The sequence below is a fragment of the Talpa europaea genome, assembly GCF_964194135.1.
Source record: "Talpa europaea genome assembly, chromosome: 15".
Classification (NCBI taxonomy): Eukaryota; Metazoa; Chordata; class Mammalia; order Eulipotyphla; family Talpidae; genus Talpa; species Talpa europaea.
The window spans coordinates 56,186,415-56,206,399 of record NC_140083.1 but is presented as its reverse complement, the minus strand read 5'-3'; the positions used below and the strand labels follow the sequence as shown (position 1 = coordinate 56,206,399).

The 19,985-nt window shown below is 35.8% G+C and overlaps 1 protein-coding gene across 1 annotated transcript in view; it reads left to right on the top strand.

Annotated features, from left to right (window-relative positions):
- Positions 1–18,562, top strand: part of SLCO1C1 (solute carrier organic anion transporter family member 1C1) — a gene marked incomplete at its 3' end in the record, with an annotated part of 42,051 nt that extends 23,489 nt beyond the window's left edge. Inside the window, exons 9-14 of the mRNA XM_084255919.1 lie at positions 2,864–3,059; positions 6,773–6,938; positions 9,362–9,546; positions 11,135–11,199; positions 16,113–16,333; positions 18,461–18,562. Coding sequence (XP_084112045.1) covers positions 2,864–3,059; positions 6,773–6,938; positions 9,362–9,546; positions 11,135–11,199; positions 16,113–16,333; positions 18,461–18,562 — 935 coding nt within the window. The remainder of the gene's footprint in view (positions 1–2,863; positions 3,060–6,772; positions 6,939–9,361; positions 9,547–11,134; positions 11,200–16,112; positions 16,334–18,460) is intronic.
- Positions 18,563–19,985: the final 1,423 nt, after the last annotated feature.

The window sequence follows — 19,985 nt, the reverse complement described above, 5'->3', positions numbered from 1 at the left end:
CCTAGTGCCACATATGTCTCCAGAAGGACCACACAGCTGACAGGGCTGTGAATATGCTTTAGTTAAAGAGCAGTCCAAGGTACTCTGAGGACAAACCTAATTTTGAAGTCAGGAAGAATTCTCTAAAAGGTGTAATATAAATCAAGAGCATAAGGATAAGCAGGTGTTAAAAGATGAAAGTGTGGAACTGGGGTAAAGAGTCTCGTAGGATGTTGTATTCAACAAAGCAAATATTTTGTGCAGAAAGGGCAAGAGGACACATAACTTCCTGGAAGTTTCAAGAGAACATAGGCCTCTAAAAAGAGGTCAATAGAGAGGATAGTCCTGATTCTGAACAATGCAAGAGTGATGAGGAGGAGTGATGCCCCTTAAAATAATCCCATTTGGATGTTCAGGCTCTTCTAAGGCCAGATAAGGTGAGAATGTCAGTGGAATCAAGCACACCAGGTAGCCACAAAATAAGGGTATACTTTGTGCTAGGACTCCTAGTGTTCCAGGTTCAATTGGTAACTTACAAAACAAAATTCTAACCACATTCTCTGCAGGTTTCAGTTCAGAACCTGGTTTTCAGAAGATATTTTTTCCATGATTGACTTTTGGGAGGATAGAACTGAAAGGGAGAAGAGGAGCCTGTTCTTTTGTGTTCAAAGTCAGGCACTGTGAATATTTGTGTGTAAAAAGGAATTAAATGATACACATCAACTTCATGGTAGTTCGTCATTGTGAAGGAAAATAGAATCTGCAACACCAGGAGAATCAGCTGTATGTTTTTGTATTTTAAAAATCAGAAAAATAAATACTAGCATTTAATAACGTGTCATGAGTAACCAGACTTGTTATATTACTTTCTATTATCTGCTTTTTTATTAAATGATAATCTTGTGCCTCTTAGCTGATGTTTGGTTTTACAGGGACCCAGTATATATTCATCTCTGCAACACCCACAAAACTCAGTTCAGCGAAGGCAGCAAAAATTAGCCTCTTTCCTTTTATTTCAATAATTTCATGTTCATGCTCCCTTCAAGTGCGTAGATTTCTATTTTGACTTTATATTAACAATAAAATGGTCACATCAAAGGGGAGGAAATAAAATGTCCTTAATCATTTTATAAGTGGTGAAAACATTTTTAAAATAATGTAATAGCTTGCCAAAGAGCATTATATATTTGATGTTTTAGAGTCTGTGGAATGTAGGAATTGGTTATTTAAATGGAGGGAGGGAGGAAGTTTGTATCTTAGTAGTAGTAGTTGTCAGTGTCAGTGGTAGCAGCACTTGTAATTATGTACACCTCAACAGATACTGAAGTCATTTCAGCCTGGTCTGCTGGTCAGATTCTACAAACTTCAGCCCTTATATCATTTGATAATGTAGCTATCAGTGAATGATGGGTAAACAACATGAGAATCAAAACCTAATTAGTAGATAAGTTGTTTATTAATGAATGCCATGTTGCTCTTCTCTAGAGCCATTTACCAATTTGCAATCCAACCCACAGGGCACCAAAGCCTTCTTCCCCATCATTCCTACACAGAGGTGTTCCATATTTCACCCCCAAGATTTCCATCTTTGTCAGTCTCATACCTAGAAATGCTAATATTATCTTCACTGGATATTTCTATGCCAGATACTGTGCTAAGAACTTTTCATATCACTTACCTCAACAACACTATCTTATGGGAGAGGAGACAGGTTTAGAGAAGTTCAGAGAATTACCTGCAGCTGTAGATTTGAGATTCAAATTGATCCAGCTTGTTCTCTGGAGTCTAAGGTCTCAATCACCATCCTAGACTACTTTCAAGGGTTGTCTTATTTATTTGATAATCACTTTCAATGGATTTCATGTCTAGTTACAAGACTATCTCCCATTATGCTAAGCAAAATAAGCGAGGAGAAAGTTAAATACAGAATGGTGTCACTTATATGTGGAATATAAAGAAATAAAACAAAGGGTCAGACATAGACAAATATTAAAATGAATCCTTGAAAGGTGACTATAGATCTGAGACATCCAGTAGGGGAGGGAGAGAAATGAGAATGGAGGGTGAGGGAGAGTGCACAATGGACAGTGCTGGAAGACTATGAGTGCTTTGCTGGTGGGAGAGCTACAGTAACCATACCTGTAAGGAGAAATCCTGTATTTTCAAAATATTAACAAGGATGTAAAACAATTTTTTAAAAAAGGCTATGTCCCAAGCCCCTTGAAGAAGGACTGGCATCAGACTCCCTGTATTCTAATCTGGTTTGACCTCTTACTGACCGTGACCATTAAAAAAAATGTGCTCTGAAATAAGGGTTATAATATGTCTACCTCCTAAAGTTATAGTGAAAAATAAATGTTAACTAATCAAATGCTTAGCTGAATGGCTGGTGACGGTAGACTGTAAGCAAATGGCAAAGATAAAAGTAACCTACTGCTACTACTGCTATACTATTGCTACTATGTTGGCTATCAAAGGAAGAGGGTAAGAGGCTGGTATGTATTTCTGTATTCCATGTGCCTACTATTCTCTAATGCACAACCTTAGAGAACATTAATGGCCACCTAACTGCTATCTGAATGTACCTTTCAATCCCAATATCAGACCAGAAAGGCATTGATTCATTGACCCATTCAGCGCCAAGCATGATGTCAGGCAGAACTCTAGTCTGTCTAGTGTGCTATCACTAGCTATAACCTACTCTAGTCATCAAAATCTCTTGATACATCCAATAAGTGATACTTAATGACTATTGCTATAACATTATGACCAAATAGTCTAATAATATTTTAGGAACTATTACATAGTTTTGTTCGATCCCTTAGGAATTTTATGCAATCTCTTTTGGAGATTCACAAAATGACATATTTTTCATGTTCCTCAGGGCTCATCAACATACCTGCAGTGGCCCTTGGAATATTCTCTGGGGCAATAATTATGAAAAAATTCCGAATTGGTGTGTGTGGAGCTGCAAAACTCTACTTGGGATCATCTGTTTTTGGTTACCTCCTATTCCTGTCCCTGTTTGCACTGGGCTGTGAAAATTATGATGTGGCAGGACTAACTGTCTCCTATGAAGGGTATGTTCACTCTTTGAGTAACCTGGGGAGATGTGGCTTGTTTTACTAAATTAATAATTGATATGTTTCAAGGTAAAATAATTTTGTTTTAAAGTGTAATGATGAGAAGGGAGTTGACTGTTTTATTGTGCAATAATATTAATACTTTTGACATGGAAGATGTTATTGTCACCAAAATCTGCCATCTCCTTTGAATCTGAATGATGTTTATATTTCTCTAAAGTGCTAAACCCACACCTTACTTTAGGCAAGTATCCTGACAGTGGAAAATACAGACCTTGAATCTTACCTCTGTCTACTCCAAGTACAATTGTGTTGTGAGGGTCATTTAATCAATTTTCCCATTTTTAAAAATATAAATAATGGCCTTTTAAGATTTTGTAAGGTTTAAGCAAGGACATATTCATAAAAGTGATACCACTTGCCTGGCACAAAGTGGATATGTTATTCATGGAAACAACTGTATGGAAACTGTAATATTCTTTTTTCCTTCAACATGGGGATCTCTTCTGTGCTTCCTTCCATGCTTATCAGTCCAGCATCCACATTCCACTCTATCACATCTTCATTGATATGGCTGCCCTGCTGCTACGTGAACATCAGTTATATTTTTTGCAATCCAAAATGTCCTGGAAAATTAGTGAATGCTAAATTCATGTATTATTGCTTCTGGGAATTACCACATAACATTAGCCTTAACCAAGTGTGGTATTCCCTTGGTAACAGATAGAATGAACTAAAAACATTTGTAACAAAGAGGTTCTGCAGAGAGTAGAAGCCCTGTGCATCTCATAGTAGTGTGTGGAGCTGCTGTATCTACTAATATCTCTAGATATAAGTAGTACCACTTATATCTACTAAGTGATAAAGTAGTTTGTATTTTGCAATTGACAAAACACTTTTCATTATTTCACATCTATCTCTGGAGCCCCTTTATGAGGTAAGTTTATCCTTAAAGGGCACCAAGTTATGTTTTTGAAACATCATGTTGTGTCTCAGTCAAAAGCAAACACATAGGGCCTCCCTGGTGGCGCAGAGGTTAAGACGTAACCTATGAAGCAATCTGCAGCCACGGCAGCAGGAGTTCAATTCCCGGCCGGCCAGGGAGAAACCCACATGGCGGGACAGACCTCTCCTGTCTTGCCCGCTGCTCCCCTCAGCAGTGTATTTCGGTCCGTCTGCCTTTCTGTTCCCCACTCTGTCTCTGGTGAATTCTCTCACCCTCCTATCTGGCCTGTACCCAATTCTTGTATAAAAATAAATCTTTAAAAAAAAAAAAAAAGCAAACACATAGACAACAGTAAACTTTTGAATTTCAAATTAAAAGTATACTTAGATAATAAAAGATTAAAAATTTAAACAGATAAAATACAATTATGTGAGAACCAGCCCTTGAATGCAATCCACTTTAAAACATTCTAAAAGTCTTGTTTTGAAATTACTTTCCATTTTTTAGAATATTCTCAACCATGTCAAAGATTTAACCTTTAAGAGTAGCTTTACTATTGGAAGCAACCAAAAGAAATGGCAATATCATTGGGAAAATCTCACTCTTCCCAGCATGACTATTTTGAAAGAAAATCTTATCTGAGTATAAACAACTTGGCATATTTGACAAAACTCATCACTGAAATTTTAATAATGACCCCACTATCAACTTATCCTTCATAAAAAATGCAAGTAAGTTCTGCTTCATTACTTCCCTCACTGATATAAAATAACTGGTTTTATAAAATATAATATATCCTCTAGGGATTATCCTGAGTTTTGTTCCAAGGGCTAATTTGATTCAGGACTATCATCAGAAACACTGAAATCAACCTGCAAATATGGTAACAGAAGAAACCTTGCTTCTTCAGTAATGAGAACAAGAATAATGTGAGACAGAATATAGAATCAAGAGGACTGGCAGTGCTGACTTCTAGGCTTGTCACTAATAACAATGTGAAACCGAACAAGTTATCTGCCTACTGTGTATCAGGCTTTCCAAAAGTGAAGTTAGCCTGTATCACCCCCATTGTTCTTTCAGCTCAAACCTCCTATGATCTCAGCCCTACATTAGCCATACTGGCCGGATTCTAGACTTTCAAGGCACATATTTACACTTTCAGATACTACCAAACAGCCTCCTTAAACAATGAATACCTTACAGTAGAGAATAAGATGAAGCAGTCCTACAGGATGTCTCAGGAGGCCTAGTTATGAAACTTTTCCTGCTGTTTGGAGATATCTCAGAGGTCTTTTACTTTTGAGGTAACCATATTCAGAGCAAGTTCTCTTTTTAAAGGGAAAATTATATCAACTAAGAAATTCCTCTAAGAGATAGGGACCAAAATGAGTAATTCTTTTATCCAAAAAAGATGCCATTTTTCTTTGATTTACTTACTAGAAATCTTTTTTGGCCTAATCCAAACCAGGACTTGTTCTTGGTGCCAGCAACACAGAAGTGAGAAACAAACAACTCCTGCCCTCATTGAGTATATGTGACAATATTTGTTTTTTGTTTTAAGATCCTCAAATACCTTTGTCAAAAAAAATTGGGAAAATAAATTCAAAATGGAAGAGGAAAAAAATAACTTTGAAAGATGATGGCAAATGAAGATCAGATAGAAGAGACACACCAGTGTATAAGAATCCCAGCTAGAGAACAGAGGATTATGAATAGTCCAAAAAGAGAAAGAGCAGGATTAGGCAACTCAGATAAGAAACTGAGGAATTATGGGAGAGATGAAGGAGGATGAGAAAATGAAGGGATGATGAGACAGAAAAAAGGCAATCAAAATTATGCAAATGAACTGTTTAAAAAAAAGACAGTTTTTTTTTTTAAAGATTTATTTACTTATTTATACAACTGGGGTACAGGCCAGATGCACGGGAGGGTGAGAGGATTCACCAGAGACAGAGCAGGGAACAGAACAGGCAGATTGACGAAATACACTGCTGAGGGGAGCAGCGGGCATGACAGGAGAGGTCTGCTATGCCATGTGGGATCCTCGCCAGCTGGCTGGGATTGAACCAGCGCTGCGCTCAACAACCTGTGCCATCAGGGGAGGCCCCCCAAAAAAGACAGTTCCTTGAGGACAAATACCATCTCATGCCCATCTAAAACTATCATCCCTCCTCCCAAAAGCAAGCACTTAATAAGTCCCAACAAAATTTTTTACAAACAAATGAATGCGGAAGACATTGAAATAGTAGGAAATAGTCTAAGGAAGGTTGACATAAGATATAAAGAACTATATACATACAGAAGATGTGTGGGATACAGAAGTTGAAAGTATACCATTAGCTATGCCCATTCTATTGATGCTCAGATACAATTCTGAAAGAAATTTACAGACACACTAACATTGCCTGCAGTGCATTTAAGTAATGTCATTAATTGACCTAAAAGTTTGTTTTTCTGCCTAGTTAGCCATTTTTCACACATCTCTGCAGTAAAAGGTCCTAGAAGTAGCAAATTTAGAAAAGGTCCTAAGCTAAGAACTGGACGTTTTTTGAAACTGTGAAATTTTCAATAGGAAAGTTCAATAGTGGACTTTCTTCTTTCAAAAGGAAATTGTTTATAGCTGGCACTTCTGAGACAATCATGTTTCCAAAAGGTCAATTTTGTTGACAGTGCCATTTCCATTACTCAAGAACATTGATTTTTAAATATATTAGGGTGCTTCCTGCTAAGAGGTAATATTTTATACTGTTACATCTCTTTTCAGAACCAAACCTGTCTCTTATCATGAACGAGCTCTCTTTTCAGATTGCAACTCAAGATGCAAATGTTCAGACACAAAATGGGAACCTATGTGTGGTGAGAATGGAATCACATATGCATCGGCTTGTCTTGCTGGTTGTCAAATCTCCACCAGGAGTGGAAAAACTACTGTAAGCAATCTTCTTTAAAGTGTATGCCCAAGGCCTGCCATGGTACATAATTATACAATGCTGTGGGGGCTCAAGGACAAACCCCAAAAAGTAAACCACACTGGTAGAAGCTCCTATTCTTCCTCTGCCCTTTTACTTTTGTGTGGAGAAAGGAAATAGAACCATTGCTGGTGGAACTAAAGTTGTTCAAAGAATCAGGGTGAGATTTAGGGCAAGAATTAAAATCACACAGCTAAGTTGGAACAACTTTGTAATTATGAAATCTAGTTCTCTCATTTTGCTTGTAAATATATTACCAATAAATAACAAAGTCCCTGTCTTAAGACCATATAATAAGACCTACATTGGGATCTTTTTCTTCTGATCCTAAGATCAGTGGTCCTTGAAAATTTTAGGCACAGAATGAATAGAGGACAGTGTTAGGAAGTTTAGACCAAGAGGTCAGGAATCTGATTGTGGGAAGTTTAATGGTTCTAGGACAGCTATACCTGAGAAATCAAGGCAATCTATATAACAATGAAAAGAGTAGGTGGGTGGAATGAAGAATTTCTGTAGGTTGGAAGAGAGAGATGAGCTTGGAAATATAGTTAGGAAGCCATCTGAGAAGGGTATTAACAGACTGACTACCCCTCTAATCACACCTTCATTTTACTGTAACAAACACACACAGACTCTTCTTTGTATGTACAGTGATCAGAGAGCTTTCTACTTGTGACTGATGAAATCTGCCTGTATTTGACAGTCATAGGTCTGACTATCATAATATGTATATTATGAAATATATGTATATTACATATCAAATATATATTATCAAATATAAAATATATGTAATATATGTATATTACATGTCAAATATATCAAATATATGTAATATACATATATTACAAATATATGTATATTACATATCAAATATGTGTGTTTACAGATGCTTAGCAACTAAAAAGAATGTCTAAGCAAATGCTACTGCAGACACAGTAATATTGGCTGATTTTCTTTCTATTATTATTTTGATATTCAGAACAGAAAAGAATTGGTTTCAAGCAAATACTACCCATTTGAAATCTGAATTTTTGCCTTTCCTTTATTTTCTTTTTTCTCTTTCAGTCACCATTTTTTTGCCCAACTCCATGAAGGTTTTTTCTTAAATAAAGCTATCATTTATTGAAAACACTGCATGCCAAAGAAAACAGTTGTTGCTTTGAAAACAAAATTGCATTTAAGGATCATGGTGTCAAGTAGTTGATTATTATTTTACTTATCTTCCTTTTGTGGTAAACTGAGGTACAAGAGACTTGGCTAAAAATAATACATCTAGTGAAAGGCAGCTTCAAGATTCAAAACTCTTCTATATTATATGTATATGGACAAGTTCATACATGAAATTTACAGAAATAAACCATGAGATTATAAAAGTTGCCTCTCTATCCAAGACTTAGTTGAATTTTAAGCATCATTATTTTCCCCCCAGTAGCTACTATAAATTCTCTTATGTCTTCAATCAACTTATCTATTTAACAAATTTTTATTGAATATCTAAAATGAGGTCCTAATTAGGCCCTAGATGTACAATGATGACGAAGCTTATAGTTTCTGCCAGAGGCTATATTCTAGTGGTGACATACAGTTAAAAAACAAATGTGATATTCTTATACATTGTGATAAGCTCTGTGAAGAAAAATAATAATAAACGGCTAGAGAGAGGCAGTATATCATTCTGAGTTGGTGATTATGGAAGTTCTCCTTAGTGAACTACCTGAGCAGAGATCCTGCTGTGTAGTTATCTAGGAAAGCTGCCCAGAAGAGAAAATGACATCATAGGAAATGATATAGGAAAACCCAGCATGTTGGAGGGTTGGCCAGGGCCTAATGGGAATGCATGTGTGTGGGTAAAGATCACTGAGTGGTGAGAGATCAGAATAGGATACAAGAGGTATATCGTGAAGAGTTGTGTAAACCATTAAAAGAATTTGGGATTTCATACATAACAAGAAGTCATTGGTAGGGTGAGAAACCAATGCAGCTGGGCAGCCATTTAAAGGTTTACTTTGGTTACTGTGGAAAATGGAAGAATGCTGTATAAGAGTGGGGAAAGGGTGAGCATGAAAAAAACCAAAGCAATATAGTGGCTTAGAAATTGAAGTGGTGGAGAAGGAAATGGGTATAGCTGGATTTGGGTAGGATTTGCTGAAAGATTGTTCTGCAGAATAAGCTGTTTGTACATCACCATCCCTTGTTTGAATTATGGAAAGTTTTATCTCCCAATAGACTTCATTTTGCTTCATATACCCTAGTGCAAAAACTAAGAGCTTCCTACTGTTTTGCTCCCTACTGTTTTTATAATGCAGTACTGTAAAGTCTTTTAAAATAAACAATTTTATTTAAATGTTACCTCAATAACTGGACTTTTCCCTATTGTGTTACAGATATTTTATAATTGCACCTGTGTGGGAATTGCAGCATCTAAATCAGGAAATTCCTCAGGCATGGTGGGCAGATGTCAGAAAGATAATGGATGTTCAAAAATGTTTCTATATTTCCTTGTAATTTCAGTCATCACGTCCTATACTTTATCCCTAGGTGGCATACCTGGATACATATTGCTTCTCAGGTGAACAATGATTCTCCCTATCCCAATTTTAACATAATACATACTATAATCATCTAGAGCAGTGATTTCGATTTCAAATTCTGTCTGACTCTTTATAGCTCTCTCAGAAAACTAGTCCCACATCCTTATTTTACTTAAGTATCATTCACATTAGGTACTTTAATACAAAAATGCAGCTGAACAGAAGTTTTCCTAGTTAAAATTGTTTGCAAACCATTGGTTCAGAAAGCAATGTTAATGCTTACATCACCATAGCCAATTAATAAATATAGTATGCTATTTCTAATGCTGTTTATGTTAACTAGTATGACAAAAAGTACTTTAGACCAAGCAGAGTTTCACTGAAATCTGAAACAATTTCTCATAGAGTGTAATTATTTTGACATATGGGTTCTTTTTTTTCTATATATCCTTGCATTAATTAGAGTTATCTAGGTATTCCTTTGTATATTTTAAGTGGACAGCTAAAAACAATTATAAGTTTAAATACTACTAAGCACCAGTTTCCAATTTATTATATTTACTTTTTAAAGTATAATGAAATTAATGGAATCTAAAGAACAGAGATCAAATAACCAACATCACCAAATATGAAATTATTTAAAAAGGTCTTTTTTTGATTTATGCTTATTTCTTCATTCAACTTCCCATAGGATTTTCTTCTACTGTAATATAATTTATGCTTTAACATTTTTATTGACAACCTGTACTATATCCTTATAAAATATAGTTTCAAATTTTAGTTTTGTAACCAGGATTCTTAATGAGAAAATCTTCCTAATTATATTGGTAAACATTATTACTATGCAACTAATCAAAATAACCTAAAATATTAAAAATTCAAACATTAAATTAAAATTAGGGCCTCCCTGGTAGCGCAGGTGGTTCAGCACAGTGCTGTGAAGCTGTCTGCAGCCTCTGCAGTGCGGGATTGATCCCAGTCAGCCATGGAGAAACCCACATGGCGCAGCAGACCTCTCCTGTCTTGCCCGCTGCTCCCCTCAGCAGTGTATTTCAGCAGTTTGCCAGTTCTGTTACCCGCTCTGTCTTTGGTGAATCCTCTCACCCTCCCGCACATCTGGCCTGTACCCCGGTTCTTGTATAAATAAATAAATCTTTTAAAAAATAAAAATTAAAATTAAGTTTAAAATATTAAAATTGTACTTGGCTGGTAAAGTCAGGTGCCCACTATTTAGCAGAAACAGTATGTTACAGTGACTGCAATTATATCAACTGTGATCAGCATAGTCCTATACTTTTACACCAAAAGCCACAATAACTAGTTCAAGGTTATAAATACATTATTTTTGTTTCAAATCCTCACATTATTCTAGAAATTTGTATTTTTCACCCTGTGAACCTACAAAATACCATTTGAATTATGTCACAAAGGGGTGATTTAACTTTCAGAAATATTAACTGCACTGCATGCAAAGGAACATGGCTTCTATATACTTGCCTTCTCTACATTAGGACACTCACGGGTTCTCCATAAATGCTACTTGAATTCTGACATCACTTAATGTGTGTTAAGTATTTTATCACTAACTGTTTGCTTTAATGTAATAAAGATTTTGTTGTGTTTTAGGTGCATTAAGCCACAACTTAAGTCTTTTGCTCTGGGTATCTACACATTAGCAGTGAGAGTTCTTGGTAAGTATTTCTATATTTTATTTATGGTAGCCATCACAAGTGTATTTTGAATAGCTCACTAAATATTTTTACAGAATTATGTATAGCTAAACGATGTAGGTAATGATTTCTAAAATTTTTCTTCCTTCCTTCATTTCTACCCTCGCACATGCCTTTCTTTGATGTCTCCATTCCTTTTTTCAGAAATATTTACGGGGAACAATGTTCTGGCTGCAATATACCAATAACACTGTTGTGAGCATAATGACATTTTTGGGTGAACATCTTGTCTTTTCCAGCACTGATGCATTTTTAAAAACAAGACAACAACAACAAAAACCCATTCTGTTATGGGAGAATTCTCTGAGAAGAAAGCAAAAAACTGAAACATAAGAAAGTAATTTTTCATTTAATTGAAATATAAGTTCTTTCGAGCATCTCTCAATGCTAGCAAGTCATTTAGTAGAACGATAAGATCTCTCATACAAATTTGAGTTGATGATTTTGTAAATGCACTTGAGGGCTGTTTGTTTTCAGCTACCAGATTTTTTAATATGCATTAACTAAAACCCATAAAGAAAAGAGTGAATGAGTAAGATAAGGTCGCCTTTAAAAGCTTATATTCTAATGAAAAAAGTAAAATAATCATAAATGTCCCTCTGTAATTTGACAGAAAAGAACTGCCAGGAAAAAAATAAACTCAGAGTTCTAAAACTATGAAAATATATTTGGTTTACATGGATCTTAATATAAAACAGGTATATAAGAAGAGACAATATTATCCTGATAAGTCAGAACACAACAAAAATGGAAATTTATGCCATGGTGACTGGCTCTAATTCCATAATATAAAAACAGATTATCTAGAAAAATGTCAGGTTGTTGAAGCTGAAGTATGACCCCAGCTGGAACTGGTCTTTATATCACTTGGGTAATATAGATAAAACCTACAATATGAAGGTAATTTCAAGAAATGACTTATAAAATTGATTTCATAAAAATAAAAATATACTTAAAGTGACATAAATATATTCAAAGTCAAAAAGCAAATGACAAACTGGGAACTTGTTTTTTAATTTATGTAACAGGCAAGTGGTAGCTATCCCTATTGTAGACAAAGCTCCTAAGTAATGCGAACAAAAAGATCAAAAACCAAGTAGATAAATGGATAAAAGAAATGGACAGCAATTTCATAGGAAAAAGTGCAAATGCCTCTTAATATATGAAAATATAATCAAACTTTCTTGTAATTAGAGTACAAGAGTGCTCATGACAAGAGATACTCCTTGTCACTTTCCTTCAATCTACAACTAAGAAGATATCTGTAATTCAACAGAGGTTCCGCCACACATCACATCAAATGCCATAGAGATCCCCAAATCTGTGTTTAAAGGTGTACAGACTGTGCCTTCCCACTACGGAGGGCAACAGTGGTCCTCAGCCACAGAAGAGTCCATGACTCAAGCTTACCACCTCAAAAAAGGGGGCAACATACTTCATGGTAATCAAGCTTGCACTCACCCACTTGCCAGGATGGCGATTATAGGACTGTCATGCCTCATCATTCCCCTCCCCTTGCCATTGCAGAACCAATGAGCCAGGTGACCATCACCGCGGGGTGGTGCCCAGTGTCCCCAATACCCCAGAAGTGATGCTTACAGTGCAGTGACACCAGCAGCAAGGTGCCATTTATGTTAGAGGCAGATCTCTCTGATGCAGCACCTCCTACCCTACAGAGTCAGTAAAAGTGGGAAATGTAGGCAATCAAGTATAGCCAGAGGCAACTCAGGAAAAAGAAACAAAAAATTTATGTTTTAACATCACCTGCTGGAAAACAGAAGAAAGGTCTCTAATTGCCAAGTTCCTGAATTAGAATTAAAGCAAACAAAGCTATACCTAAATAAGAAAGATACTGGCCACTTCAAATGTACCAGAGAAGCAATTCATTAAGAACTATGAATAGGGCCTCCCCTGGTTGCACAGCAGTTGAGCGCTGGCCACCGGTGAGGGTCCCACATGGCGCACAGACCTCTCCTGCCGCCCACTGCTCCCCTCAGCAGTGTACTTCGGTCCTTCTGCCTGTTCTGCTCCCTGCTCTGGCTCTGGTGAATTCTCTCACCCTTCGTGCTTCTGACTGTATCCAGTGCTTGTATGGATAAATAAATGAATCTTAAAAAAAAAAAAGAAACATGAATAATCATAACATGATACCATATAAAGAAAATGATAATTCTCCACAAACCTGTGATGTAACTAACACAGAGTTAGAGAATTCAAAATAACTGTCATGAAAAAATTCAACAAGCTATTTAAAAAAAAGGAACTCAGAAAGCCAACTCAATGAACGCAGGAATAAAATTAATGAACAGAAAAGCACTTTCCTAAAGAGATTGAACCAAACAAATTCTGGACCTGAAGAACTCAACAAGTGAGATGAAGAATGCAACTGAAAGCATTTGAAATACGGGAGGTCATACAGTAGAGAGATTTAGTGAATTCAGGCATAGAAATCTAGAAATATTTTAGGTGAAAACTAAGGAGTGAAACTAAGACTTTTTTAATGAAGAAACTCTTCAGAAACTATTCAACTTCATTAGGAAACATAACATAAGGATAATGGATACCAGAGAAGAAAAAGAGAGGGTAGAAGAGAGCAGAGAAGTTATTTAAAGAAATAATACCAGAGAATGCCCAAAGCTAGGAGGGACCAGGACATACAACTTCATAAAGTTAATAAAACATCTAATAATTTCAATGCAAAAGGAGTTTTACCAAGAACATCAAAGATGCCAAGTCAATTATTAAAAAATTTAAAGGTAGTCAGGAACCAATGAAGTACCCTTATTGATTATCGTAAGTCATGTCATCAGCAAATCTACATGCTGGGTCAGTGAAGGAAACTATCAAATTGAAAAAGCAACCAAATGAATGGGAGAAGATTATTTGCAAATCATATATCTGAAAAGGGGGTAATAACCCAAATATACAAAGAACTCATACACTAAACAACAATAAATAACTTAATTAAAAAATTGGCAGTGGATCTGAATAAACATTTCCCTGAAAAGACATATAGATGGTCCATAGACACAGGGAAAGATGTTCATCTTCACTTATGATTAGGGAAATGCAAACTAAATCCACAATGAGATACCACTTCACACCTGTGAGAAAGGTGGTAAAAAAAGAAAAAGAGAAAGAAAATAAACAAATTATGTTAATGAGACTGGGGTGGGGGGAAGGGTCCTTTACACTGTTGGTACAAATATAAACTGACATAGCCACTATGGAAAATAATATGGAGATTCCTCTAAATTTAAGATAAGAAATTTCATATTATACATCTATTCCACTTCTGGATATTTATTCAAAGAATATGTGTAAACAATAAATCAAAATATATGCACTCTGATGCTCTTAGTAGCATTTTTTAGAACTAAGATAAGGAAACAAAGTCCCCAATGACAGATGAATGGATAAAGATGTGGCATATATACACAATGAACTACTCAGCTATGAAGGAAAAGAAAATCTTGCCATTTGTGATAACATAATAGACTTTGAGGATACTGTGATAAGTGAAATAAGCCAAGTAGAAAATGACAAATACCATATGATATCACTCATGTGGACCATAAAGAAACAAGGCAAATGAGGGAAAAAAAAAACAAAAACGCTTACCAAGAACAGATTGATGGTTGCCAGAGTGAAGAGGGGGTGGCAGGGGGATGAATGGATACAGAGTATCAACTGTCTGGTGATGGATGGAAACTGGACATTTGCTGGTCATCATGATATAGTAAAGTATACACAGATGTTAGATTATGTTTCACAGTTAAAACTTATTATGTAGTGATATAAACCAAGTTACCTGATTAAAAATTTATTTTAAAAAAAGAATACAAATTCAAACCTCATTAAGATATCACTTGTTAATTATCAAATTGACATCACCAAATGTGGCTTACAATGTTTAATAGACACATTTACATATAGCTGTTGAGAAAATGGTTTCATTTCTAAGGAGGATTATTATAACATAAAGTTACATGGATTTATCTTGAACCAAGCAACCCCACTTTTAGTAACCAATGTCAAGAATTTGCTAACCAAATATGAAATAAATCTAATTTTATGGATGTCCAATTATTGTGAGATTATATATAACAGCAAATGACTGCAAACAATATAATTATCAATTCATATGTAATTGGTTGAACAAATTAGAGTAAACTCATATACTGGAATGCTATGCAACTATAAAGACAATTGGGGAAAATATCTCCCTATAATGTTACCCAGAATATTAGTCAACTCTGACTGCACTAACAGAGTACCACCAACTGGTACTCAATATGGTACCAGTTTGGGGTGCCATGTTTGGGGATAATATATTCTGAACCCCATGAGTCTCACATGTACATAGTAGAAATAATGAGGTGTGACTCAAAAGGTTTGTTCAAACTTGGGTTCATATACCTTGCTGGGCTAACACAGAGGGAAAACGGTTTAGGGCTTCTGGCCAGAGAAGGCAAGTGATGGAAGCTGACCAAAAAAGGTATAATAAATATGGTTAAGATTTGCTATGCAGATTTAAGTAGATGCCTTCCCCATTTAAAAAAAGCCTCTTGTGATTAAAATCATGCCTCTCCTTTCAGTACAGAAATGAAGAGTTCCCTTATAAATGTAAATTTTCCTTATGATAGGTAAACTTATGCTGCCTTCAGAGTTCTCCTGTGTTTTCTGTTTCTCAAAATAGTCAGCTCAAAATATTCCTTACATTAGGGACATATTCTGGTGTCCCACAGATAGATACCCTTGGTATTACCAAAGCAGTAATTATTGCATAAAAATAAGTGATTCCAGATATTCATTACACAATAACCAAAAGATGTGAATATATTTTTACTAGCAATTATTTTGTCTTCTCACAGCGGGAATTCCAGCACCTGTATATTTTGGAGTTCTGATTGACACTTCATGCCTCAAATGGGGATTTAAAAGATGTGGAAGTAGAGGATCCTGCCGGCTCTATGATTCAAATGCTTTTAGGTACTGTATCAAAATTATTGCAGCATCTCACATCTACAACATCCCAGATTTGCACTATTCACTGGGCACCAATAATTCCTCATGTAGCTATACTGCTTTTAAAGTTTAATCAAGAAAGGTGCTCTATTTTATAGAATAATTCTATTGTTATTTGTTTATTTGGCTAGATTTTTCATTTTTTTTTTTTAGATTTTTTTTTTAATTCATACAATAGCTGGGGTACAGGCACGGGAGGGTGAGAGGATTCACCAGAGACAGAGTGGGAGCAGAACAGGCAGACAGACCAAAAACACTGCTGCGGGGGATCAGCGGGCATGACAGGAGAGGTCTGCCGCACCACGTGGGAATCTCCCTGGCAGGTTAGGAATCAAACCGGCACTGCAGAGGCTGTGGACAGCTTTATAGCACTGTGCTCAACCCGCTGCATCACCAGGGAGGCCCTAGATTTTTCATTTTCCTCTATTTCTAATCTTGACTCTCATTTTAAATATTTTTTTTAAAAAAACATAAAATTTCAGAGTAGAGTAGAATTTTGAAAGTTTATACATGCAAGAGTAATTCCCTGAAACTCTGAATCATTTAAATGTAGGTCACATTTTGGGTTTAATTCTATTCTTTTTCAAACTGAGCCAAACTGTCCTATTTACGTCAGAAATAATCCCCTGGGCAAGAGTTGGATTTGGCTCTAAATCTGTCTGGTTTTTATTGCCAAACTGATGTTCAATAATTCCAGTACTTGAACTGCATAAAAGTAAAAGGTTTTCTCTGTTTGTGTGAGCATGTATGGGGGCTGAGGGCATGGCTTTTTACTGTGGTATCATTCAGTTCAATTCATTAAACATTTAGTACCCTTACTGCTTAAAGGAATGCTTCAATAGCTTTAAAAGCAAGAAGGATCTTAAAGTCTTAGAATCTGAGCATTTTCTAGAGAAATAAACTTGGTGCTGAACAATTTAAGTTGGAAGTTGGACATGAATTGAACCAACTATCTCAAATAAATTTGTTTAATAGACTTTGAAGTTATGTGAAAAGTTTATTTTGGTATTTGAAAGGGACCTGATCCGTGAGTTGAATTTGCACTTTGCTCACACTTGCTAGGGCTGTATTCACTGTAAATCAAAGTCAATATAATTCAGAGTTATGTGCAATGTGACCACAATGAATCACTGAACATGGTCTTCCATACCTTCCTGTTTTGTGACAGCATGCCCAACTAAGGTGTTCTTATGGGAGAAAGTTATTTAAATCTCTGGTTTATTCCTAAGTCACTCTTCTCTACCGAAGTTCTGATACCCCCTTTCATTGCTTCTTGAATGAAGTTTTTCTACAGAGGTTAAATTGAGCAAGGTTTAAGGATAAGGTAACCATAATTATTATTCAAACCTAAACCTTCTGACAGTGTAAGGGAGCAGTATTAAGAATCACACTGGGATATTTCCCTTAGCATAATCCCTTCCACAGTCAGAAGGAAAAAGATAAATATCAGATGGTTTCACTTATACACAGAATATAGAGAAACCAAACAAAGGGTCAGGTAAAGGATAACACTTGCAAGCTTAACATTGACCTAAGGCACACAAGAGGGGAAGGAGAGGGGATGAGTCAAAATGGGAAAAAGCACAAGGACCTATGGTGATGGATCACTGGTGCTGTGGTGGTGGAAGAACTATGAAGACTACACCTGAGGGGAGAAGTCATTACTGCCCAAATACTAACCATGATGTAAGGGAAAAAATTTGTTTCTTTTGGCCCTTAAAAAATGAATGAATAATGTGTAAAAATATATGTATATGAACATACAGTTTTATTTCCCTGTTAGCACAAAACTCTGACCATCATTTTAAGTAAATTCATTTTAAAAATTTCAAAATCACACTGGGACAACCTAGCACAAGCTGGGATTGTTCTATACAAGTAGAGAAATGGTCACCTAGTCTAAGGTCAGAGGATGAACTGATTATATAGATCATAATAACTGAAGATGATGGTACTACTAAAAAATTATTTTATATTATCATCAAATGCCTTCAATAATCTGTCATATAGTCACAGAAAGGCCTTTTGTAGCCACTGAATTGGCATTCCTAATGAAAACCATCCCCATTATGGCTTTATTAAGTGAATGACTTCAATGATGTTAATACTAATTCAATGATATTAACTTCCTTTAGTATCTTATTTAAAGTCAGACAGATGCAATAATTATGACCAAGACTCTTTCTTCTTCTAGACACATCTATCTGGGACTAACTATGATACTCGGCACAGTGTCCATTTTCCTAAGTATTATGGTACTTCTCACTTTAAAGAAAAAGTATGTTTCAAAACATAGAGGGTTCAGAATCAAGAAAGAAAGAACAGTGGTACCTACAAGAATCAAGAAGGAAAACTATACTACAAGCAAACATTTGCTACAACCTAACTACTGGCCAGGAAAGGAAACACGGATTTAGAAAAATGAGTTAGTCATGTTTTCTCATTTCTGAAAATTCTGAAAATAAATTTTAATTAAATGGGTTTTGAATGTGTAACTCTTTTTCCTTTCAAAAAAATTCTACTTTGTTTTTGATCCTAGGTATTAGATAATATACCTGATAACAAATATAATTAGATATTTTATAGAAGATGTGGCTAACAGAAAATTAATATTAAACCATTCAGTTTATGTACAAATTCCTTTTTATTTTTTCATTCTACCTAAATGCCCTTTGTGCTCATTGATATAGTTAGCTGTAATCCTAATACACTTGTTCCTATAGTCTAATAATTATGTGGAAAGTAATTCCGAACCTAGTTCACCTGTCTAATGTTAAAAAGTTAAACCTCATCTTGGCCCCCTTCAAATACCAATTTAATGATGTAGTATTTGTTAGGACAGAGTCAGAATCTGAAGAGGAAGATTTCACTTTAAGTTGTTTTCTTTTGAAATATAGTAGGTGATACAAAAATATTTAGTAGCAAATGAGTTTGGGAGATTGAAATTTTAATAGTGCTCTTCTACCATTCATTACATGTGCTTTATGTATGGTGTTTTATGTGGTCATGGTTGTACAGTAATAATGTTAACATGCTTTGCTGTCTTTCTATAAATTCAATGTATTAAAAATTGTTGTTAAAAAAAACACTGGCCTCATTTTAATATAGGTAAGCAGCACCAGACACACACATGCGATATGGTCCTAAAACATGTTTGAAAGTCTATCCCAAACTGAATTGTTCTACCAGGAGTGCAGAGTGATGTTAAGCAATGGGTGGTTCTGTTAGGGGCTCTCCCTGGCATAGATAACCACAGGATCTCGGAGCTTCCAGGCAGAAGACCACACTGGCATTCTGGTAGACAGCAGTAGCACACTTCTGGATAGCTCCACATTTTTCTGCACCTGGAAAAAGTGAAGCTAGGCATTTACTCTTCACTGGCTTCCTAGTGTTTCTCTGAGTATATATAGCAGGTTTGGCTGTCCAGGATCTTTAATCCAAAGCTCTCTTACATACTGCTTTTCTTCCTCGACCACAGCTGCATAGGACGGCCCTCCCAAGAAAAAGACTTAAGGCAGAGACCACCACAGTGAGGCAACCTGAGCCACTACCATTTCACAATCCAATACTTTCTATATTCCATAAGCCCTGAACCACTCAGAGAAGATTGGGTGGTTAGACCAAATGGGCTAAGAAAGGAAGTGTGGAGTGCTAACCAGTAGAAGTGAGAGCACAGTGTCCCTCAAATGTAAAAGGGGAGGACATGGAGATTTTCAAGG